Source organism: Nuphar pumila, chromosome 6, assembly GCF_984573655.1.
Source record: "Nuphar pumila chromosome 6, dmNupPumi1.hap1.1, whole genome shotgun sequence".
In the NCBI taxonomy this organism is placed as follows: Eukaryota; Viridiplantae; Streptophyta; class Magnoliopsida; order Nymphaeales; family Nymphaeaceae; genus Nuphar; species Nuphar pumila.
In genome coordinates, this window is record NC_143254.1 from 16,326,320 (window position 1) to 16,352,438 (window position 26,119).

Genomic DNA, 26,119 nt, shown 5'->3' on the forward strand with positions numbered 1-26,119 from the left:
GTTCGGGTTGGGCTTAAGCCAACCCGTTTAATAAACGGGTCGATCCGCGTAACCCATTTATTAAACAGGTAGGGTTCGGGTTGGGGGTATGCCAACCCGCCAACCCGACCCGCCAACCTGCCTACCCGATCCGTCAACCTGCCAACCCGACCCGCGAACCTGAAAACCCGCGAACCCGACCCAACCCATTTATTAAATGGGTTGGCGGGTCGTGTCGGGTTACCCGTTTATTAAACGGGTCGGGTTCGTGTTTGCCACAGCCGACCCGTTTAATAAACAGGTTGAGGTATGCTGACACGCCAACCCGACCCGATTGCCACCCCTACCCCCAACTAATGCCTTTCCAAACCCATGACCCATTATATTTACTTTGTGGGCACCATATCCAGTTCCTTTTTTTAGGAGAAAGGTAAAACCGTTTTATTTACTTTGTGGGCACCATACCGATTCATTAACCCGATTCGAAACCATCCGGATCAGACCGGCCTAAATGCGTGAGGGCAACCGATCCGAGACGTTTCAAAAGGAAGATAAAAGAGAAAAGTTCCCGCCAACCCATCGAGGTGGGCTTCCACCGGCTACAGCCGGTGACACAAAAGCGAGCGAGCCCCAACTCACTGGTTGGTCCGTAACCGTATAAAGGGGGGCCACAACTGATTCCACGCTCCCGGAATCCTCCCCATTCCCGCGCTCGTCTCTCTTCCCCCTCTTCCTCCTCTCTAGGGTTTTCGCTCTGCGTGGGTGCCACCCTAGGAATCCTTCTCCTCCTTTATTCTTCTTTCTTTTTGTTCTTCTTCTTCGTCCTCGCCTTCCTCCTCCCTCGGCGCGATTGTTGCCTTCGATGGCTGTGCTCTTCTCTTGACAACCCACGGCGGATATCGACCATGAGCGCCGTGAATATCACCAACGTTACCGTTCTCGACAACCCCGCTGCGTTCCTCAACCCCTTCCAGTTCGAGATCTCTTACGAGTGCTTGGTTCCTCTGAAGGACGGTGCGGGATTCTCACTTTTTTTATCTATGGTTTTCGTCGGTTGTTTCCTCTTGATGGTTTCTCCAATTAGGGTTAATTTGTAAAAATTGGGGTTTCTATTTTGGCACGCGATTTCTGTTCTTTAGATGGTCGATTGCCTTTGTGATACCACGGAATTTAGTACTCACTCTTTTTCGTTTTCTTCAATTGGTTTCGTGGGCTAGGGTTATTTTGGCATATTGGGGTTTCCCTTGTGTCACGTGCTTTCTGTGCTTTAGTTGACAATAGCATCCATGATGCTGCAGAATTTAGTAAGCTTTCTCTTGTTCTCTTGCGAAGGTTAGTTGTTTCATGGTTCGTTATAGGTCATGTTCGTGAAAAATTTGTAACGTTTTGACTTCCGCAGCTACTTCTGTCACGGAGAGGCTAAAATTGACTGTTCTTTATAGTCGGAAGGAGATGGGTTGAAATGTGAAGATGGTGTATAATGCCTTTTTGGTGATATTCTGGTTGCTACTTTTGGATTCAAAGAGATGATATTCTTGAGACAAGGCTTCTCATTTTTATTCCTTTGCATGATTGTATCCTTTTGCTTCAGAAAGGAACCCGAAGAGGAGGAAGGTAGAACCATCTTAGCTATTTCAGATGTGGGGGTTCTTCAATTGTGCAGGTGGGATGCCTTTTATGGTATTTCTCTGGCGTTTGGCTTCAGAGATAGGATCTTGGATTTGACCTACATGGTGTGAGTTAGAGTAGTCCAAAATTTTGGACCATGACATTGTGCTATATGATTGTGTGATTCAGATGGACAATTTTATTATTTGCCAAGGACTAGGAAAGATTCTGTCTTGTTTGCTTACGATGGTGGGTTTGATAACGGAATTTTGATGTGCCACGATTCATACTCGAGTTGTACAAGATAAAGGATATGGGCATATTAATTACAGTAGTATTCTGTGATATCAGGGCGTCATCAGTAGTTACTCATGTAAGGTTTCTATATTCAGAGTTGTGACCTTTACCTGGATTATGCATGAGTTTCAGTCTAAATGTCTGCTGTATGCATGTAGTCTTGCACGTGAACTCAAGTTTGTTAATAACGTTTGTGAAGGCTAACCTGCTAGCCTCCTATACAAAGGATTGCTTTCTAGAAAGAATGTGTTTTTTCTTCCTTTTATTTTTCTGAATGCTTGATTGTTTGTATGTTAAAAGAATTATTATATTCTATAATATTCAAGTTAATGAACATTTCTGAGTGCATGTCGGCAGCATGTTTGCATTTATCATTCTAATGGATGCCTAATAAATCCATTCATTTTTGCACGATCCTATGTGTACATGTCGTCCGGCCTTGTAGATTTGATGTGGTTTGCTTAGGATTGTTAAGTAGATGTCTTCACTGGGATCGGCTAGGTCTGTCTTGACTGATTGCATTTTAGTTGGGGAGGCAAACACTGGTGTACTTAATCTAAGAGGTGAGGATTTGGAATAGTTAGATTTTGCATATATGAGACTGATTTGTGTTGGACCATGAACATGCTTATCTAGAACGGACTTCAAGTTGGATATGAGTTTGATCTTGTGGGTTAGATTTGTGTCAGTTTGGTCAAAATGAGGTGTGTCTTAGTTGGTACTAGGTTTGTAGAATATGGATAAGCTAGGACTTGTTTTTACCCGTGTCATATGGACATGCTGTACAACATGGGAGGTGTCTATTTCTGTAAAGTTGTCAGTTGTAAAAGTTTATGTGGGTATTTGGGGCCGGAGAAAATGGAGCATCTTTGTGACCCATGCATCTCCATGCCACAAAGTCTCTGTCTTGGAGATGGACTTGCTTGGGGTAGTCCCTCTGCCACTTCAGCAACTGAGGTATGTATGTCATGCAGTAATTCAATTGTTTTTGAGGATGATTCCAAGTTTTTATTCTAGGTCTCATTATATTCTTTTTCATTATTTTTTTTCTTATAAATGTCTGTGGTTGGTTGCTATCATTTTCATATTCAGTCATATTGATTTGTGTGATTCCCAGTTTCTGTTGATATAATGGCAACTTGATTATGTAAGTATATTATTTCTACTTTTATTATAGTAACAATTCTATCTATAAATCTCCATGCTTTCAGGATCTTATGTTTGGCTTCACTATTAATTTCTATTTTACTGATTATGACTTAAGACAACTATCAATGTAAACACAGTTGTGGAACAAAATAATAGCAAATTAGTTATTGGATTTAGTAATTTATGACCCACAAATTCCATATTATGATTGCATAAACATAAATTTCTAACAATTGCAATCAAGAGTAACTTGAATCAAGGTTGTAAGTAGCATATCAGTCAGGCCAATAGTAACACCGTATCATATTGTATCGGAAATGTATCTTAAATTTTAATAAAAAATTTTAAAAACAAAAAAAATAAAGAAAAATATATGGATACGGTATGATAAACCCTTGTATAGTGCTGTATCGATATATTTTCAGTGCATACACATCTTTCTGCGTGTTGTTGGTGTCTGTCGAGGGCCCTTTGCTTAGGGTTATCTTATTGCATACTGATGCAGAAGGAACAAAGCTCTTATTTTGTTAGAATCATGACATGGGTTGGAAAGGGATATTTGGTATTGATCGATATATATCATATATAGTAGAGGAGCTGCAACCTGGTGTGTCCTGCATTTTATGAACATAAGGCGAGGAAAGTTATCTAGTTTTCTTGCCCTGCGATTAGTTTGTCATGAACCAATGTGATTCTTTAGTGAGTCACTCATACGCTAAAGCACACCTGAGAAATGACCACTTATGGGTCCAACATAAAGAAAATATAAAAAGAAGCCACTTAAGGGTTGAGAAAACACTTGAAATAATGCACTTTATTAGGGAACAACCTTTAGAGAATTAGATACAAGAGAGAGGGGGCTAACCTCTTTATATAAAAAGCCTCTTAGAGAGCGTTTGGAACATACCCAACGACTCCTACATTATTCCCATAATGCCCTTTGTGGCTGTGAATAAATACAAAGATTGATAGAAATCATGGGTTCCTTTCTTCATCCACAAGCAACACAGAATGTGGAGAGAGAACGTGGCTGCAGCAAAAATCCCTAATCAGAGTATTCGGTTTTGCTTTTCTGATTAAATACACACAGATACAATAGCTAGGGTGCGAAAATACCCATTACATGATATGTTAAAATTACAACATGCCATTAATGAACATGTGTTTAAATAAAAGGAATTGGGTCTAGATCCTTAGATCTAGACCCAGTGGTGAGTGAGAGTGTCTTTTCACCCTCCCTCAAGTTGTACATGGTTTTGGACCATGAACAACTTGCCTTTTAACATCCAAAATTTGTCCTTGATAAGTCCTTTTGTAAACAAGTCATCAACTTGATCAGCAGTCCGCACGTATTCTGGTTCAATTTCCTTCTCTTCGACCTTCTGTCTTACAAAATGTTGATCAATTTCAATATGTTTGGCACAACTTTGGTAGATAGGATTGAATGACATGTTGATAACACTTTGATTGTCACACAAGTGAATGCTTTTAGAAATCAATTCTCCTACTTCTGTCAACAGGTGTCTGATTCATGTTACTTTGGTTGTAGCAGTTGCCATTGATCTATATTCAACTTCTGTGCTCGACCTGGCTATGGACTTTTGTTTTCTACTGCTCCTGGAGACAAGATTTAGCCCAATGAAAACACAATATCCTGAGACAGACCTACAATCATCTGGATCTCCTGCCCAATCTGCATCTGTGTAAGTAAGGAGTTCATGCATGTGATGGCCAGGCATACTCTTTCTGTACAGAAGACCATCTTCAATAGTACCCTTCAAATATCGAAGAATGCGTTTAACGGCTTCCATATGCCCAATATGCGGTTCATGCATGAACTGAGATACTTGATTGACAAAATAAACAATGTAAGATACTGAAGCATTCCTACTATCCTGCGATATCCTGTAGGATCCTCATACAAATCTCCATCTTGGCAACTGAGTTTCTGATGAAGTACACTGGGTATGCTTAGGGGCTTGTAATCTGTCATACCTGCCTTGCTAAGAACATCAATGGTATACTTATGTTGAGTAAGCGTCATGCTTTCAGGAGTCTCAATTTCTACTCCAAGAAAGTATCACAATTTACCAAGATCCTTCATCTTGAATCTATGGTTCAAAAGTTCTTTAACCTGTTCAATATGTTCATTAGAGTTACCTGTAATGATAATGTCATCAACATATATCAATAACATGATAACTATATCTTTGCATTTGAATATGAAAAGAGAATGGTCAAGAAGAGATCGACTAAAGACATATTTTTCTACTTCAAGAGAGAAACTGTCAAACCAAGATCGAGATGCCTGCTTCAGACCATATATAGCTCTCTTTAACCTACACACGTATTCTTTAGAGTTCCCTTCTGAATACCCAGTGGGTTGCTCCATGTATACATCTTCCTTCAGAGTTCCATATAGAAACACATTTTTCACATCCAGTTGGCTGAGAGTTCACTGGTGCTCAACAACCAATGATAGTACGATGCAGATAATTCCCACTTTCACGATTGGACTGAAGGTCTCATCATAGTCTTGTCCAGGTCGGGTAGTGCTTCTGTGAGCAGGCGATTGAATGGAAACAGAAGGAGAATTTTGCTCCTGATTAAAGCTGCGAGGTATCTCATTCTCACGTCGAGAGTAAACAATGCCTTTATACCTTTCGAGGGCCAATAGTGATTCAGAAATCACACTTTTATGAGTCCTTTGTGCAACAGTAGATACGTTTCCCTCGTCTCTTTGATTACATTCAAAAGAACATACATTATCAATACTAGAAAAGAGATCTAAGTTCAACCAAGGGTGATAAATTTCAATTTCAGGAGGAGTGCTAGCATGATGACCAAAATTTGATTCGTCAAACACAACATTTCTGGATATTTTGATGCGCTTGCTCAATGGATCATATCATCTGTAGCCTTTGTAATCATCAACATACCCCATAAATCTGCACTTTAAGGCCTTATCCTGAAACTTGTGCCGCATTGAACTGTCAACATGAACATAACATACACACCCGAATACACGCAAATCATGATAATTTGGATGCACACAATGCAAAAAGAAATAGGGTGATTTGTTTTCTAAGATGTTCATGGGCAATCGATTTATGACATAGACTGCTGTGTGAAAAGCCTTTGCCCATACGGTAACTGAAAGATTACTATCATGCATCATGCTCATTGCACTCTCGACAATATGGCGATGCTTCCGTTCAGCAATCTCATTCTGTTGAGGTGTATGAGGGCAAAACAACTGTCTACTTATTCCATTTGTCTGAAGGAAATTGATAGTCATTTGAAGAGAATTCACCCCTCCATCACATTGGAAACAAATAATATTCTCAGAGAATTGATTTTTAACAAAAGAATGAAAATTCTGAAATAACTTGAAGGTTTCAGATTTACTTTCATAAAGAAGATCCATGTATATCGAGAATAACTATCAACAAATATGAGATAATATCTAGTGCCAGACATGGAAGGAACTAGAGCCGGACCCCAAACATCAGAACATATAATTTCAAATGGTCCTGAAGCTCTTTTATTAATGGAATGAAAAGGAAGAACATGACTCTTACACTGAAGACAACTAGAACATTTTTTATTATCGACACTTGAGTTTAGACTTGACTTGGGAATAAGACTACTTGAAACAAGCTTATCAATAAAGCGACTACTACAATGACCCAGACGACCATGCCAAAGATTCGGCTCAATACATTCAGAAAGATTAAAAACACTCTTAGGAGAAATTGAAGATGATGATGTGAGCTTCAAGATGGAATCAACAGGTTGAACACGAGAGGAAGGATTCTCTTGAAACATGTACATATTCCCTTGACGTTTTTCTTCAACGAACGTATCCCTCGTGTGAAGGTCCTTAACACAAATAGAAAAAAAGAGTAAACTCAATTGAAACATTAATGTCATCTACACGTTTAGAGACAAAAACAATATTTTTCTTCATATTAGGAGCATGAATTACATTTGAAAGAGCAAGAGAAGAGTTGAACATAGGAATTACAGAATTTTCAATGTGCGAAATATGGTGGTAAGACCCATCTCCAATGACTATACTATTTCTACTAACATAAGGAACAAGATTTAGGAGCTTACCAACATCGCCAGTGACATGAGTGGCTGCACCTGAATCAACATACCAAGTGCCTTGATTATTCTGTTTGATATTCAATTCAGCCAATACAGATAATAACAACTCTTTGACTTCTCCACTATTCTTTAATGTATTTGTTCCCTTTCTTGTCTCCAATTGCTTTTCTCTATTTTTGCGGGTTAAACCAGCAATTTGCCTTTATTTGCCCCCCTTTGTTGTAGAGAAAGCAAGTAGGTATTGTCCTTTGCATTTGCCCATTGGGAGGAATATTGGGTATAGGTAATATTCCACGACTTCCTTGCCCATTTCTTTCTTGACTCCCTTTTTCTCCAAAATCATACCTACGACGTCCTCACCCATAGGCAACTCCTGTGGCAAAAACATCGTGTGCTCCAACATGAGCATGAGTATCTTTAGAAAATCCTTTCAAGGTCATCTCATATTGTAAAAGCTTGGCACAAAGATCTTCAAATATAGGTAAATCTGGCAAACACAATAAGGAAGTAACCACCATATGATAGTCTGATCCCAACCCACTCAAAGTTTGCTGCACCATATCTTTATCACTAACTGGATATCCCACAATGGCCAATTGATCTGTAATAGTCTTCATTTTGTTCAAATACTCCATAATAGTCATGGAGGCCTTCCTCAGCATTTAAAAATCTTTCTTTAAAAATAATACTCTGGCCTGAGAAACTTGAGAATATGTCTGAACCAGTCGATGCCATAATCGCATTGCTGAGCAGTCATCCGGAATTGCTACAAGCACTTCCTGTGACAATGTAAAAGTGATATAGGCAACCAACGCCTGATCTCGCTTCATCCAGGATACATACTCAGGATTTCTAACATAGGTAATAAAAAGATCTCCCTCACCATTCTTTTCTTGTGGTATGAATTTTGGAGGAACATGAACAGAACCATTTAGATGTCCAGAAAGGTCCTGACTTCTTATGAATGATATGATTTGTCGCTTTTAAGTTAGGAAATTGGAATTGTTCAGTTTCTCGTACACGAGTTGTCTGAGAAAGTTTGAGGAAGGGCCAGATTGAGAACGAGGAAATGAGTCCATATTCTATTGAAGCCGAAAACAAGAAGGAATAAGAAATAAGAAAATGACCTTACGACAAAGACCCAACCACTATTGAATTCTAGTATAATTCAGAACAAAAATTTTAATATCAGAGAAGTCTAAAGTCTGCTGCATTCTTTTTTTTTTAACTGATGAACCCGAGGCAGAAAATCAGAACTATGCAGTAAAGAATCTGTTCTGAATAAAATTCAATCAGTAATAGGTACGTCGTGTTTTCCTTTTAGAATAATGAGAAAAGAGGCAAAATATAGATGAAAATGAGTTCAAAGATGAAATTATTTTAATCAAGATAGACGCGAGGGATAAGGTATATAAGGAGGTTTATGACAAGTTGGATACCAAAGAGGGTGAGAAAGATATTTATAGGCTTGCAAAGATGAGAGATAGGAAATCGAGGGATCTGAGTATGGTTAGATGTATCAAAGATGAAACGCAAAGGGTTTTAGTCAAAGATGAGGAGATTAAGGAGAGATGGAAAGATTATTTTGATAAGCTATTTAATGAAAGTCATGCTCATGATCTTGGAGACTTTTCAATTCCTTTTCTTGAGATGAATCGTGACTTCATGCGCAAGATTCAAAAGAAAGAAATTGCAGAGGTTTTGAAGAAAATGAAATCAAGAAGGGCAGTTGGCCCAGATGGTATACCTATCGAGGCTTGGAAATGCTTGGGAGAGAAAGGTTTAAAATGCTTGACAAATCTTTTTAACAAGATTTGGCGGACAAATAAGATGCCTAATGAGTGGAGGAAGAGTACTTTGGTACCTCTATATAAGAATAAGGGTGATATACAAGATTGCACAAACTATCGTGGTATAAAACTCATGAGTCATACTATGAAACTTTGGGAGAGGGTGATTGAATCTAGGTTGAGGAAGGTTGTCATGATATCGGAGACTCAATTTGGTTTTATGCCTGAAAGATCTACTATGGAAGCTATACATCTTCTTAGACAACTTATTGAGAGAAATAGAGAGAGGAACAAAGATTTGCATATGGTTTTTATTGATTTGGAGAAGGCTTACGATAGAGTACCTAGGGACGTTCTCTGGTGGACAATGATGAAGAAAGGTGTTTCTCTCAAGTACATTAGTATAATTAAAGATATGTATGAAGGAGTAGTAACCAATGTCTGCACTTGTGGAGGGGTGACAACCAATTTTCCTATAACGGTTGGGTTACATCAAGGATCTGCTTTAATCCCTTTTCTATTTGCTATAGTGATGGATGAGCTTACGAGATCAATTCAAGAAAATGTGCCGTGGTGTATGTTGTTTGCTGATGATATTGTTTTGATTGATGAGTCTAGAGCTGGGGTTAATGCTAAGTTAGAATTATGGAGACAGACATTGGAAGCAAGAGTTTTTAAGTTGAGTAAGAGTAAGACAGAATACATGTAATGTCGATTTAGTAAGCAACGAAGTAGTGATGGGAGTGTAGTGAAGCTTGGTGAGCACGAAATACCGGTGGATGATTCTTTCAAATATTTGAGATCTATCATTCAAAAGTATTGAGAAATTGATGGAGATGTAAATCATAGGATAAAGGTTAGGTGGATGAAATGGAAGAGTGCAACTGGAGTGTTGTGCGATCGTAGAATGCCATTGCGGTTGAAGGGAAAGTTTTATAGGACGACTATTAGGCCCGCTTTACTATATAGTACGGAATCTTGGGCTGCCAAGAGACATCATATTCAAAAAATGAGTGTAGCTGAGATGCGTATGCTGAGATGGATGTGTGGAAATACAATAAAAGATAAGATTCGGAACGAGGAGATACGTAAGAAGGTAGGTGTTGCACCCATTGAAAATAAGATGAGAGAGAATCGTTTACGGTGGTTTGGACATATTCGATGAAGGCCTAATGATGCTCCAATTAGAAGGATGGAGAAATGAGAAAATATATTAGTTAAAAGAGGTCGGGGTAGGCCTAGGAAGACATGGATTGAGGTGATAAGAAAGGATATGAATGCTTTGAACCTCACCGAGGACATGGCATTGGATAGAAATGAATGGAGGAGAAGGATTCATATGGAAGACCCATAATGATTTTCTTTGTTGGTTCATATCGCCGACCCCAATTGTTTTGGGATGAAGGCGTAGTTGTTGTTGTTGTTGTAAGATAAATCTGGGCGTGCAGATCAGAATCTGATCTAGCGTCAATATGCAAATGAGTTTTGCGTGATCCTTTTCAACTCTTGAAATCATGCATATGTCAAAAATTGATCTTGCGTGATTATTTTAGTTATGGATGGGTAAGATCACGTGCAACAATGTGAAAGAAGTAGTAGGTAGACATAAGGACAATAGGCAATGAAAGAAGAAGGAAATATGACAACGTGACCAAATCCAAGTTTTGGATTTTGGAAATAAGAGAAACACGTTGGCTTCAATAAATAGGGAAATAAAAAAGTACTTGAAGGTGACAATAAGCAGATTAATGAGGTATTTCAAAATGAACAAAAAGAAAGGGGACAATAGGAAGAAGAGATCTCAGATGGACTGCAGATTAATGAGGTATTTCAAAATGAACAAAAAGAAAGGGGACATTAGGAAGAAGAAGACCTAGGGGTGAGTGACAATGTCTTTTCAAAGATAATATGAAAAAACTAAAAAGAACAAATATTAAAAATACACTTATTTTTATATACACGTGAAATGACAAAAATGCTCCTAAAATATAAATGTATAGAAACATACAAAAATACATATGTAAACTTATAAATATATATAAATATACATATATGTTTGCATTAACACTCCTCAAACTTACGATGGGATCACCGAAAGTTTGTCCAAGAAGAAATGAAACCTTGGGGAAGGTAAAGCTTTTGTAAAGAAGTCTGTAAGTTGATATTCTTAAGTTACATATGACATTGAAATGGTCTTCAAAAATTTATCTCTAATTGTCTTCTTCAATAATTTATCTCTAACAATGCCGGTCCATCTCAATATGTCTAGTGCGCTCATGAAAAATATGATTTTCAGCAATGTAGATGATATTTTTATTGTCACAGGATAGTCGTGATGGCTCTGTCATGATCACTCCCATATCCTTGAGAAGACGCCTCAACCCATGCAATTTCAGTCGTAATAGTTGCTATGACTCGATACTCGGCTTTTGTAGAGGATATAGATACTTTTTGTTGTTTTTTTATACTTCCATGATACCAAAGAATCTCCTAAAAAACATAGAAACGAGTAGTTGAGCGCATGTCATTAGGGTTTCCCCTCAATCAGAATTAGAGTATACAATTAAATCAAGAGGAGAAGCGGAAGACAAAAATAATCCTTTGGAGGTAGAATTTCTTTAAAATCTTACAGTACACATCACAACATTCATGTGTACAGTTGTGGGAGAATGCTGAAATTGATTGGATGTGTGAATTGCATGTGATATGTTTGGTTTGCTGATAGTCAACTATGTCAGTGCCCTAATCATCTGCCGATATGGAGTGGGATCGTCCAGTGGTATTCCATAATTTATTTTCATCTTTGAGCTTATCACTTCGGGTGTATCCACTCTTTTGTCATCAGTGATTCAAGACCTGTCAATAATTTCATATGCAAATTTGGATTGAGATAAAAAATACCCTCTAGGAGAATACACAACTCAATCCCTAAGAAAAACCCAAGGAAACTTTGTTTAAGAATAAATTTAACTTGATCTGCTCCTTATTTATCTCCTCCACTCATGATCATAAAGTAGTAGGATATCAATACTTATAGCGAAATTCTTAATAAACAAAACAGTGTTAGTGTAATAGGAAGTATATCCAAGTTTAAGCATAATAGAACTAAAACAATCATACAAAGCCCTTGGAGCTTGCTTAAGACCATTCAAAGCTTTTCTGAGACCAAGAACTTTTCCCTTAAGGACATTATATCCAAGGGTGGATCTATATATACTTCTTTTTTTAAATCATCATTTAAAAATTCATTTTTAACGTCCATATGGTAAATTGGCCACTTCCTCACAACGACTACAAATATGAGAATTCAAACAGTGGTCATCCTTTTGCTACATGAGCAAAAATTTCATTATAATCAATTCCATATTCGTGATCGTATCCTTTGGAAACCAACCTAGTTTTATGCCTTTCTAGAGATTCGTCACTTTTAGTCTTGACTTTAAAAACTCACTTGCAACCTATTGTTTTCTTATTGATTGGTGTGTCGGATAATTCCCAAGTTTGAGATTTTTCTTAGGCTCTAATTTACTCATTCATAGTATATTTTATTAACATAGTTCTTTGCTTGATTATATGTAGCTGGTTCAAAATATGAAAAGCTTTTGCTAAGCAAGCTCTATAATGATGTTAAAAACGCCTTCCTAAATGGTGATCTGAACGAGGAGGTATATATGAATGCTCCACCAGGAATGAAGACTCCCAAAGGAAAAGTGATTCACCTTCAAAAAACACTTTATGGTTTAAAACAAGCCCCCAAGGCTTGGTATGATAGATTTAACTCCGTAATGTTAGAAAATGGTTTTTCTTCCCGTTTCACTGACACTGCCTTATTTGTTAGAAAAACCAATGCAGAGATTGCTATTTTGCCCTTATATGTGGATGATATGCTTATAACCAGAAGTGATTCTAAAGGGGTTAAAAGCATAAAATCAATTTTGAAGATAGGTTTGAAATGTCTGATTTGAGATTTCTAACTTATTTTTTGGGTATTGAAGTAGTATACTCACATAGAGGGTATTTTTTATCTAAAACTAAGCTTGCCTTTGAGATTATTGACATGTCAGGTATTACGGATGATAAGGTTTGTGAAACTCCTGCTATAGTAGGAGCCAAAATGAAGATTGATGATGGTATTCCTCTCTCCGATCCCACCCCCTACAAACATCTTGTGGGATCTTTGATGTATCTTGAGTATTACTAGACCAAATATCTTTCATGCAGTTCATACTGCAAGTCAATTCCAACATGCACCAACATCAGTTCACATGAGTGCCATCTTGCGGATTGTGAGATACATAAAGGGCACACTAAACATGAGAGTATTCTTATTCTCTTCTTTTGAATTAAAATTAATTGCTTATACTGACTCTGATTGGAGAGGCGACCCAAATAACCGTCACTCCACCACTGGTTTTTGTGTGTTTTTAGGAGACTCACTGATTTCATGGAGATATAAGAAGCAACAAAAAGTGTTTCTATCCTCAACAAAAGCTGAATATGGTGCCATGACGACTACTACCATGGAAATTGTATGAATTCATCAGCTATTAGAAGACATGTGAATCTCAATAGAAGGGCCCACCAAGCTATGCTGTGATAACAAGAGTGCAATATACATTGCCAAAAATCATACTTTTCATGAGCAGACTAAACACATTGAGATGGACTGTCACTATGTTCGGGAAGCGTATCTGAAAGGAGTTATAGATCTTCCATATGTAACTTTAGAATATCAGTTGGCATATTTCTTCACCAAAGCTTTGTGTGCTCCACGATTCAATTTCCTCCTTGGCAAACTTTCAGTCATCTTGCCCTAAGTTTGAGGGGGGGGGGTGTTAAATTGTAATTCATAAGACAATGTATTTTCTATATATATTTTATATATATAAAAGAAGGTACATATATATATATATATATTTCATATATATGTACATGTATCCAACTACTTGTATATATAAAATATATATTTCTTTCTTATACTAGCTGTAGAGGTATTTTAGTCATTTCTACATTTTACGCGTATTCATGTTTTTTAATATGATTGTAATTCCTCTTTATTTTTTCTTATTTTTGTATTTTTTTCATTTCTTTTTTGTTCTTTTTATATAATGTTTCTGTAGTACAGTGTACAACAATCAGCCACTAGCCACTGACTGTTGTACACTGTTTAAAAAGATAGACGTTTCCCAACGTCTCTAATAAGAGCCGTTGGGAATAGCCCAATGTCTCTTTTAAGTATGCTTATAAATAAGGGCCATGTGAGCCCATTGAGGTAGTGTATTACGGTAATGAGTTGTCTCCTTTAAGCTTATAAATACTGTGCATTTATTGCACTTCTTTTGTGGTGTAAAGCTTATAAACACTGTACATTTATTTTCTTGAGTATTTGAAGTATCAAGTTATTTGAAAACTTGATTTTTTGCAAGGATTCTTCACAGTATATCTGAGTGCCTAATGGTTAAGGTTTCCTGTTCTTCTAAGGTTGAATATTTCTCTAAGTCACTTAGTGATTCATTATCCTTTCTTTTTTGATATTGAATAACTATTGGGTGGTCCTAAGTTTCATCACAATGAATGTCATAGTGAGATTCATTACAAGTTATTTTGTCAATGTCTTCATTTTGTGTGTCATTATTTTCAGGACATACTTTTAAAAAATTGTATTCATTATCATGTTTTGATGTGTTAATTTTGAATTTTTGAGGAAGGCAATCTATTTATAAGATATACAACATTAAGAGTTGCCTCAACCCAAAAATATTTGGGAATACCCTTGGATATGAGTAAGGTTCTAGTGGTCTCTATTATGTGTCGTTTTTGTTCAGTTAAGCCATCTTGTTGCGTTATATTAGTACTTGATCTTTGATGAAGTATTTCATTTTCTCTTAGACAATTTCGAAAATCATTAGACATATATTCATCCTCTGGGTTAAAACGAAATATGGATATATTGGTCTTCAACAGATTTGTCACTAACTTAAGATATTTTTTAAAATTCTCAAATACTTCGTATCTATGTTTGAGAAAATCTATCCATGTAAAGTAAGAGAAGTCATCTACAAATATAACATAATAAGTATATCCTCCCTTGGAGGCAACAATGGTAGGACTCCAAATACCAGAGTGAGCAAATTCAAGTGGTTTAGAAGCAGAAAAAGATCTCTCTTGATATGGAATTGATTTCATTTTAGCAAGAATATAATCAATACATGAAATTTATTCATTAAAAAATATCCTTAGACGAGGAACATTTGATAATTTATACATACCAGGATGCCTTAGTCTTTGGTGCCACAAAACTTTATCCAATTTTGAATATTAAGAACACACATATATGGCAATCATGCCTATTCTATAGGCGAATAGTAACTAATTCTATCCGACAGCCAAACAAAACAATTGAATAAGACAAGCACTCATAATAATGCTCGCGAAAATATACAATTACCATCAAATGGATCAGTCCATCAACAAGTAATTAAATTAATCGTAAGACATAAACCATTGCATCACAAGCCATTCATAAGCAATCATATGACATCAGTTATATCACAATATGTAAGCAACTTATAAGACAAGCGACCACATCAATCTTAGTTGCCACCAGTTCGTAGATTACGAGTTGTATTCAATCACATCAATCATAAGAGATGCAAGCCAACAAGTGTTACATTACAATAAGCACTAAGCAGTTCGACCAAGGGGTAAAGCAAATAATTAATTGGTGTAAACAGACTTTATGTTTCAATATTACTGGACTGCAGGTATGCACAGGAAAAACGTAGAAACAACTGAGACTGGTTCGGGCGTCTGTTATTCTATGTATTTTCAATAACCCGAATACCTAGTTGAGTCCGCTCCAAAAGGGACGACTTTAGCCGAGAGAAGATTCCCTAAAGGCAGGTAAGCAGTGCCACGGATGCATCCAACTTCTGCAGAAGTGTTGAGCTAGCTATTGTAGCCCCTTTCCCCTAACTCCAATGATTGGGGAGGCCAGATCATTGCCTGTGGGGTGGTTGTTAACAACCTGTCCATTGGAGTTTTGTATCGCTCTGTCCTCTCTCTTGACAGACAACAAGAAGCAAATGAGTGCGTTAGGGGTTGCTTAACTAACGACCCATTCTATGCTGTGGTCTTTAAACCATTCGAGCATCTTGCCTGTGAAGGCGAATGTGAGGTTATTTTATGTAATTACAACATTGTGCATTTAACACTATTCGAGGTCGCACGACCGTCTCATCCGATCATCGCAGTACTAGCGTGTAGTGCACGACTACAAGTATTCTAGGATGAAGGGGGTATAGTTCCTCAATAGAAGTGTTTCACAAAGATGTAATGCTTCTCAAACTATACTTTGATATTCTTTGTTTTTTGAAACAGCAACAACTTGTGCCAACATTTGACATGTGATTATCTCGAATCTCATCCGCTATCGGAGTATCTACATGCCTCACATGACTTAATACCGGCCTCGATAGACGGGATACGGGTTTCTCAACAGACCCCCCGCTAAGAAGTTTGCTCGAACCCCAATTTGTCTGCAGGTCTGCGTACTCGATGAACTCGGATCCCTGCTAGGGATCCCTCTCCTTCGACGATGATGAATCACTAAGCAGGAGTGCAACGCAAAACCTTTGCGCAATGCGTGACGACAAAGTAAAGACTGTAAGCAGGAGTGCAACGCAAAACCTCAGCGCAATGCGGGACGACAAAGTAAATACTGTAATTAGGAGTGCAACACAAATCCTTGACGCAATGCGCGATGGCAAAGTAAAGAATGTAATCAGGAGTGCAACACAAAACCTCGGCGCAATGCACGACGACAAAGTAAAGACTGTAAGCAGGAGTGTAATGCAAAACCTCGGCGCAATGCACGATGACAAGGTAAAGATTGTAAGCAAGTAAATGACGAGGATCGCGAAACCGTGTCCTTGAAATGCATACTCGTATAAATATATATATTTCTATATATATTTATTTAAATGTTCATTTTAGTTAATTGAACTTAATTCAATTGTCTAACTCTTCCGTGCAATTTTCCCCTACCTTTGGGAGTTGCAAGCTTGCTGGCGTCTGCGAGTGTAAGCGATGGACGACTCGGGTCGCGGAGCAGCAGGATCCGTCGCACGAGCTTCCAAAGTAACGATCTTAGCAAGCTATTACCAAAGATAGAAGGTCAGGGGCACTGTCGCCGTCCTGACGTAAGGGAAGCAGAGGCAGGGGCATCGTGCCCTTGCACACCTGCTATAAGCGCAAACAGGGGGCAGGGGTTGTGAGCCCCTATCGACCTGCTGTCAGCAAACAACGAGGAGGCAGGGACCTCACTCTTGCCGACAAAGAGCCACAGAGGCAGTGAGCTCATGCTCCCTGCCTGCCAAGGACAGAAAAGACAGGGGAGGGAGCAGAGGCTCCTGCTGAACCTGCCTCAACAGGAAGCAGGACAGGGGGTGCGCCTCCTGCTGGAAACGCGACAGGCAGCAAGATCAAGGCAGAAGGGCGAAACCCCCTACCGGAAAACAAACAAGGTGTAGGGGGCAACGATCCCCGCCAACCTTGAAGAAATGTGAGGCAGGGTCCAATGACCCTTACTGTCGAAGAACAGGTGCAGGGGCCATCGGCCCCTACTGGAAAAGATAAAGGGCAGGGGCCGATGCCCCCTGCTGGAACAACAAATAGGACAGGGGGTTCAGCTCCTGCTGATCTGCCGAGAAACGAGAGGCAGGGGCCAAGGCCCCTGCAGACCTATGATATGCAGGCGACAGGGGGCGTCGTTCTTGTCGACAAAGGACAGGCAAGGCTCCAACCCCTGTCGACCTACCAGAAACGACAGGCAGGGGCCCTGCCAATCCAAAAGTTTCAGGGGACAGGGGCGATGCCCCTGTCGGCCTGCCAAAAGACGACAGGTAGGGGCCACAACCCCTACCGGCCAAGGGAAACATAGAGAGAGAGAGTGAGGGACAGGGGCTGGAAACCCCTGCCAGTCGATCAACAACAAGCGACAGGGGGCCATCACCCCTTGCCAACCAGTCAGACACAGGCGACAGGGGGCATCGCCCCTGCCAGCCTGCCGACTGAAAAGGAGGAGAGAAGAAGACGAGGGTGCAGGGAGGGGCTCGACCCCTCCCCTGCTAAAAGTGGGCATAGTGAGGGGGTTCGACCCCTCCCGTGACCCCACGGGGAGTAAGGAGCAGGGACGGGGGTTCGACCCCTCCCCTCCCAATAGTGGCTAAGGGAGGGGGTTTTGACCCCTCCCTTAGCCACTGGGAGTGTAGAGAAAGAGGGAGAGAGAGAGATGAACGAAGGAGAAGAGGGACGAGGGGAGCATACCTGGAGGTCGTCAGAGCGGAAGGCGGTGGTGGTGGGTCGCCGGCGCCTTCGCAGTAGAGAGAAGGAAGGAGTTGGCCGGCAGCGAGTCTGAGGGGTCGTCGGGTAGAGAGGCGTTGCCGACGAGGTCGCAAAGGGGAGGCTGTCGCCGGCGAGGGTGGGCTTCAGCGGTGCTGTCGCTGGTGGCTGTGCTTGCTGACGACGGCAGGCCGACGTGTGGGGAAAGAGGATGAGTATCAGGGAGAGAGCGAGAGAGTGAGAGGCGGTGAGGGGGGTTTCGTAACCCTCCTGCCTGCCTCGCTGTCTTTTAATGACAGTGAGAGGCGGTGGCCTTGGGTTCGGGTTGGGTGCGGATCCGGCCTAAATCAATTCAATTTTTTTCCTGTTATTATAATTCCCATAATGCCCTTTGTGACTGAGAACAAATACAAACATATGGAAAAAATAAAAAGGGACAAATATAAAAATTACTTATTTTTTATGTGCATGCAAAAATACAAAAATGCCCCTGAAATACAAATGTACAGAAATGTAGAGAAATACATATGTAAACATATATATAAATATACATATATGTTTACATTAACATAGTTATATTGCAGATGTTTAGGTACTAATCTAATAGCTTTTCATGTTTCCGCTTGAAGGACTTGATCTAGAATAAAATGGAATATCATCCAAAACTTGGATTTTGAATGGAAATACTAACCATAAATGAAAACTACAGCAATTGTAATTCTGATCTGTTTCTTGCAAGAAATATCTGGACTTGGGGAGTTGCATTTGTCTTAACTAAGGCAACTCGTGTTTGATTATTACCATGATCTGCTATTATAAAAGAGATGCAATTATGCAATCTATATCACATGGATACATGTTTGTCCAGAGTTTCAAGTTCACAAGTTATTAATTGGAAGTTTATAAATCATATCGGCATCAAGATGCTATTTTTGAAATGTTTGTACATAGTTATTTAGTTGATGACCAATAGGTCACTCATTTCAACAATGAAGCAAGAATTGTGCTACTGTGTATGAGTGCTACACTGATAGGTGACTCGTTTTCCTTGTAGTAATCATATTTCCTGAATCTAAAGATCAAATATCCTCTATCATTGCTTGAAGATTGCCTAGTCGTAGATAGTGTATGAAGGATGCTTGTTATTGGCTTGATGTGGACATTGTAGTACACCTATTGCAGACCTGGAATGGAAGCTGATTTACGTTGGATCAGCAGAAGATGAAACTTACGACCAGCTTTTGGAGAGTGTGCTTGTTGGCCCTGTCAATGTTGGCAACTACCGCTTTGTCTTCCAGGCAAGTTATATTCATCCAAATTATGTCTGAGCTGGGAATTGGATCACATGTTATTCATTTTCCAATACTAATATCAAATTTTGATTCTTATCAGGCTGATCCACCAGATCCACTAAAGATTCGTGAGGAAGACATCATCGGGGTGACAGTATTGTTGCTGACATGTTCCTATTTGGGCCAGGAATTCGTTCGCGTAGGCTACTATGTGAACAATGATTATGATGATGAGCAGCTCCGAGAAGAACCACCCCCAAGGGTTCTAATTGATAGGGTGCAGAGGAACATATTAGCTGACAAACCCAGAGTCACCAAGTTCCCTATAAATTTTCATCCTGATGCAAATCAGAGTGCTGAACCAGGTCCACCCCCAGATCCTCCTGCAGAAGAACACGAACCCACACCTACTGAATTTTAGTTCATCAGTGTCAAACGACAGAATTTTAAGAAGAGATGGTAAAGATGTTCATCTTCAGGAGATGAAGGTCGAGATCTCAAGCCTTAAGGTTTTTGAAGCATTTTCTGGTGTCAGCCTTAATAGAAGGGATCTCTTCTGGTTTGCAAGCAACAGTGATGCTGACAAATAGCGGCTGCAAAACACTCTGCATCTTGTAAGGATTGATGCTGATGTTGTATCATGTTCCTTTATCTTGTTTGTTTTAATTTGCAGAGTGCTATAGACACCAATTGGCATCCCTATTTTGCTTAAGGTGGAAAATACAAACTGATGCCTTTTATTTGCTTGGTCCCAATATGTTTCGTGTTCCAACTTTTTCCTTTGGCAATCGATCTTCTGTTTTAAAATCTAGCCATCTGGTATTCTTTGTGTGCTGATCATCTTTTTCTACCATAGTTTTATGATTTTCTATAATTGTTGATGTATCTGTGAGATCTGGTTACAGTGCATCCATAATCATTGGTTACTAATGGTTTTAATCTCCGTGGCTACTGTCCGCGCATGATGAGCCTGGCTTGGCTTGTTATATAGGTCACGATGCCTAGCAGCCAAGCTCCGACGAGGGTTGAGTGCTGAAAATTGGAAATGTGGACTGATTGAGGAGACTGCGACTGCGAGAGAATAACATGAGAGAGAGAGAGAGAGAGAGAGAGAGAGAGAGCAAAGCTGGGTTAACGGCCTCTTGGATTTAAAGATGAAACGCCGGTGAATACAAATACAGCTGTCTTGTTTGACTCACGCTCATGGAATTACACCAAATAAAGAAAATGCAGTGAATTACATACGAACCGCTTCTAATAGGCACCCTTGAGTAAAAGTTGGTGACTGATGATGTATGCACGCAAGGTAGAAAATTCACATAAATGGGTTCTATACCAAACAAAATGACGATTAGTATTTGATTCTTCTGTCATCAGAGAAGAAAATGCTTCATGGAACCATGTGGAACTAGGATATATCATAGCCCGAACAGGAGACTGTCCCACATTTTGGAGAGAAATTAATCCGTACTTGGTATATAGAAACACTATGCTCTTCTGCTAGCCCAAATTGCGTATGTGGAGGGTGATTGTGGGGTTGGTCATTCTTCTAGAGGGACTGCATGTAGCCTTGGGACATAATAAAACTGGGTTGGACCATTCAAACCATGCTTTCTACTTTATCGGTTTATGTATTCAAAAGCTTTGATCCAGTATGCATTTTCATCAGGTGTTCTATTTTTTTTTTTAGGAAGTTCATCAGGTGTTCTAAGAACAGTACCTGAGAGAGAACATGGACTTGGATCTTGACCAGATGATACTTGGGCTTGGTCCAGAAGGGGACACTGGTGAAAACTTTGAAGTCAGGCCTTGGCCTGGTTGGTCCTGAAGCAAATCCATATGTAGGTCACCAACATCTAATTGGACTAGATTTTTATAAAACAGGGAAAGAACCATAAATAGTTTGTTGTCCGACACATCTAGGATGAGACCCAATGCACAAGAACACCCCATCAAGATCTGCACCAAGCCTAAAAGCCATTTATATTTCTTGGTAAAAATTTCTGGAAGTGCCATAAAATTTTAAAACAAGTGCCACCCCAATGACAAACAGGTGCTCCGTGTGGTTGTTAGGAGCTGTCAGTGCACGTCTCCTTGTGGTAGGACGTTGCAGGTTCAAACCCCAGCCGTACGTTGAATAATAACTGGTGGGGGTTTGCCTTAAAAAAAAAAGTGCCACCCCAATGACATTACTGTGTCCATTAGAAACAACGACAATAAGCAGTTCTAGGACAAAAGGCCTTTTGGATTAACATCTTAACTTTATCCATTCCTACATATTTATAAGTAGCAATCATACATGCCTCTCTTTGAATTTTTTCAAGGCATTTCACCATCCAAACAAGCACATCATTATTGTTTATAGATCATGTTTATGAATAGCATTTATGCTTATAATTCATAAAGATAGCGCAACCAAACAAGGCCTTGTTAGGTCAATTTTGCATTATCACTAAACATAATTCTGCAGCTGTTCGGTCAATTCTGCAGTTTCCAGAAAACAAAACGGATATCATGCTTCGTGTTACGACCACTACAATCCTGCATAGGGAAGAGGTGCGGCTTTATTTTAGAAATGATAAGAGTAGGGCATCTACACAATTTCTTTTCGAATCTGACACTTTGTAGTCGAAGTTAAGAATAAGTTGGTGCACAATATTTCTGTTTTATAACTTGTTCCAAGATCACATGAATAAACAACTTGTTTCATGGATCATTTTGGAAAGCAAGACTGTTTCTGCAGGGAAAATTGAATGACATTGAAACTGACTTTTAAATCCCATTTAGTTAGTGTGCTATGTGAATCATTTATTAAATTGAGTCAACAAACTCTTGTACAGATTTTGCCAATGAACCCAGATGTTATTTTTTGATTTATAACCCGGAGAAACCGTACCGACATGAAGACCTAGTCGTCCTGGGCTCAGCCTGCCATACCTGTGGTCATCGTGCCGGTAGCGTAAAACTCCAGGACCCCTGCCCCCGGGGCCTATGCTGGGCATCGGCTTGGGCAAAGGGGTGACTTCCATGGGAATTGAACCTTGACTGCCCGTCTAGCGGCCAAGGCCCCACCCCACCACAGTTTCCAAATGAACCCAGATGTTAATTTATTAAAACAATGTGCAGCACAAAACATAATTGAATTATTTCCAATCACAGTAGACTTACAATCCCATTTCATTGAAGAAATGGGTCCATAAGATCAAATTAGCAGCAGCAGCAATCTGAAACTTTATGCAACATTTTTCCCCTTCTTTCTTTTTTGTGACAGTTTCCCCCCCCTTTTTTTTTGTGAGCACATGTATCCTTTTACAGTGAAATACACATGGAAATATACAAAGGAAAGAGAAGGCAACTATATTACTTTGTGAAACAACACACACATTTCAATCTATTTGCAAGATTCATTTTTGTAGAATATACAGAAAAAGGAGAGTATGCTACAGACTTGGAGACAAGCTAAGAAACACGTCGACAACGGCACCAGAAGGCAGTTCCACCACCTCTCCCACGTGCAACAGCAATTTCTTCATCAATATAGAACCATATGAAGAAGGGATCTTTGGTTCCTGGCTCTCTGTCCTTATCACTTCCGAGACCTATCTGGAAGGGGCCCAGAGGTCCAATCTTGATGTTAATGTTCTCAAAAATGAAGGCCAAGATCCTCTTCTTCCATGAGAACCTGCCCTCAAAAGTTAGGCATCCTAGTGGCCCTAGATACACCCCATTTTCTATCCTCATTGCCTGCCAATAACAAGCCATGTAAGCCCCAATTCATGGACATAAAGCACCGTGCTCATTTAGCAGGTTTCCATCTCTCTCTCTCTCTCTCTCTCTCTCTATATATATATATATATATATATATATGTGTGTGTGTGTGTGTGTGTGTGTGTGTGGACTGTCATCTTTCTTTTTAATTTAGTTTTTTCTCTTGAAATCAGTATTTGCTGTTTCCTTGTTACAAGTTGACAAAGCTTTAACCCCAAATCAGTTGTCATGAATCATACAGGAAAAGTGAATATGAGCTAAAATGTTCATGAAACATGCAACACTGTCACATGTTCCCCTAGAGGAATTTCTCAAGAAAACCACCACACCAAAGCGGGCATACATGCAAACACACACATACTGCAATCACAAAACGTAATATAATTGTCCTAACGGTAAAGACAGAAAAAAAAAGACACGTGCGTTCTCTAGGATCCAATTTTGTAAAGTCTTTCTCTAGGATTCAATGTTTGTCAAGTCCCATTAGATCCATTGTAAAAATCATAAATGTGGGTGTTTTTTGCTTAGTCTGAACTCTAAACCTGTAGATGCGCTTATAATAGTTAATTCAGTAAAAAAATGTACTATATCACGCATTTTCATGTTCAGATGTGTTTTTAGAGAGAAAAAAATCAACGTCTCGTATTGCACTAAAATTTAATGATAAAAAATTCAAGTTATTTTGTTAAATCAATTCGATCCAAATCACGTTTCTTAGTAACTAAGCAATAATAGACACATAGTTCACCCAGTAAAAAAACATGCATTTAGGCATTTTCGGGTTCAGATGTGTTTTTAGAGAGACAAACAAATCGGCTGAACAGCTGATATTGAAACTAAAACTGGATGATGAAAAGATTCCGATTTTTTTCAATCAAATCAACTCGATCCAAAAGCATTTTTAAGTAAACAAGCAATGATAAATACATCTTCGGGTACACATCAAATAAAAAAACAACCCGCTGCTGTAATCTTCAGAACAGGCCTAACAGGAAAATGAGGTCTTAATGAACACAGTTCTCAAAGAGATGAGATAAAAAAAACCATCAATTCGATTCAACTTCATAAACCATATAAAACAGCATAGCCAACAAAAAGAAAATGGGAAATGGCACATCAAAAAAAGAGGGCAAGAAAGCAAGGGAGTACTCACAGCTGCATCGAACCGCTGAACTGCCGTGACAGGGAAATAACCACCTTTCTTCAATCCAGCCTTTAAAAAAAAATGAACCAAAATCACACTCATGAATGAAAAACTAAGGAACCCCAAACGGCGAAAAAGGGAAAGAAAAGGCAGGGGAATTATCTTTGACCAACATTGGCAGTGAAGATGAGCATCCATGTTCTTCCTGGAGACTCTGTTCCACCAAGCGTCTGCAGAAACTCAGATGGGTCGAGTTTGGCCTTGGCAATCTCAGACAGAGCTGCGAGAACTTCTTCGGACCCGACCTTCCTAGTCTTCGCGGCATCCTTAAGCACCTTCACGCTCTTCTCAACACCCTTGGTAGGAAAAGAAAGAAAAACCAACATGAGAAAGTAGAGGAAGGAAGCGAGAATCAGAGGTTTTGGTGGTGAAAATGATGAGGGTGAGCCGTGGATCGAAGGATAGGATGGTCGTGGGAAACCTCATTTTGTTCGCGTAAGGCAACGCCGGGGGTGGATTGCTCTTGCTGAGAGGCTCGAAGAGGGAAGAGCCTGTGATTGGGGCGCGTGTGGTGGGAGAGTTTGAATGGGGAGTTGGGGAGCGTCAAGGCAAACGAAGCCATTGTATGGCAGCCACTGACCGGCCTCAGTGCAGTGGTGAGAGATTATTCATTTCATTTTATTTATTTAGCCTTTTTTTATTAAGAAAATTTCCATTTTGGGCCACCTGGAACTTGCCTTTGTTTAAATCATAATCACAAATCTCGTTCTCTCGATATTATTCTCTGCAAAGGAATATCCCGGGAGATAAAAAAAAAACGAGTTTTTGTCATAAAAAATCCAAAAAATCTTGATAAAATAAAAAATAAAGATGTAAATATTATATATATATATATATATGCTGGTTTAGGCTGGTGTAAAACAAGGGATGCCAGCTGGTTTACCCGAAATGGTGATAAATAAGAAGACATGAACCCGAGTATAGTTTGTGAAATTTTATACCAGACTTAGACTGACCAGAGTTTCAATTGAGACCCACAAATTTTCAATGTATAAATGATAAAAAATATGGTTTTGCCTGATAAGCTATTGAGGTATTCTTTTCATATTTTTTAGATTTTTTTTTAAGATTAAGCATTATGGATGTGATCTACAAGGTTTGTTGAGTAAAAAACCAGTTTTTGATCACATGATTATGTCATGTAAGCATATTTTTAAGAGCTTCAAAAATCAACAACCCATAATGCACTAAAATTTTATGACTCAAAAAATCATATTTTTATATCCAAATAACATGATCAAAGGCTTGAAAACAAACCATGTTGAACATATTTATATGGTCATATTTAGTCGAGAAAGCTTGAACCTATGATTTTCCTATGTATAATTTTGTGCCTTCAATAGCACCAAATATTAACATTTGTTTTTTTCACCAGATCTTTCCAAATCTATCACTATGGTCATAACCCAATGGAGTATTATCAAAACATTACCTCGATCACCTATCAACAAACCCCCTTTAAATTATAAAGAAAATTATCAAAATGTGTATTTATTTAAATAAAAAGGCCCATCTCTAGCATCTCCTTGCTGCTGAGATTTTTCTGTACAAGTTCCTCTAGCTTGTACTCTTTCTGC

At 39.1% G+C, this 26,119-nt stretch overlaps 2 protein-coding genes across 2 annotated transcripts; one reads left to right on the forward strand and one right to left on the reverse strand.

Annotated features, from left to right (window-relative positions):
• Positions 1-678: 678 nt before the first annotated feature.
• LOC149834107 (histone chaperone ASF1B-like) lies at positions 679-20,381 on the forward strand. The gene is made up of 3 exons (XM_090009972.1): positions 679-993; positions 19,461-19,576; positions 19,671-20,381. Exons 1-3 carry the CDS (start codon positions 885-887, stop codon positions 19,989-19,991), a joined length of 546 nt encoding a protein of 181 aa, XP_089866098.1. The 5' UTR covers positions 679-884; the 3' UTR covers positions 19,992-20,381.
• Positions 20,382-22,954: 2,573 nt separating this feature from the next.
• On the reverse strand, positions 22,955-25,131 carry LOC149834108 (microbial collagenase). The gene is made up of 4 exons (XM_090009973.1): positions 24,964-25,131; positions 24,656-24,838; positions 24,492-24,551; positions 22,955-23,314 (listed from the first exon to the last, which is right to left on the reverse strand). The coding sequence occupies exons 1-4, from the start codon at positions 25,102-25,104 to the stop codon at positions 23,030-23,032; spliced, it is 669 nt and encodes a 222-aa protein (XP_089866099.1). The 5' UTR covers positions 25,105-25,131; the 3' UTR covers positions 22,955-23,029.
• Between the last annotated feature and the right edge of the window lie 988 nt (positions 25,132-26,119).

Bases quoted from the DNA above. Each gene is read 5' to 3' on its own strand.
- LOC149834107 (XM_090009972.1), top strand. From the start codon at position 885: ATGAGCGCCGTGAATATCACCAACGTTACCGTTCTCGACAACCCCGCT. The intron at 994-19,460 runs GTGCGGGATTCT...CACCTATTGCAG, and splicing joins CTTGGTTCCTCTGAAGGACG to ACCTGGAATGGAAGCTGATT. The intron at 19,577-19,670 runs GCAAGTTATATT...GATTCTTATCAG, and splicing joins ACTACCGCTTTGTCTTCCAG to GCTGATCCACCAGATCCACT.
- LOC149834108 (XM_090009973.1), bottom strand. From the start codon at position 25,104: ATGGCTTCGTTTGCCTTGACGCTCCCCAACTCCCCATTCAAACTCTCC. The intron at 24,839-24,963 runs GTTTCCCACGAC...TTTCCTACCAAG, and splicing joins CCTTACGCGAACAAAATGAG to GGTGTTGAGAAGAGCGTGAA. The intron at 24,552-24,655 runs GTTGGTCAAAGA...TTTTTTTTAAAG, and splicing joins TGCTCATCTTCACTGCCAAT to GCTGGATTGAAGAAAGGTGG.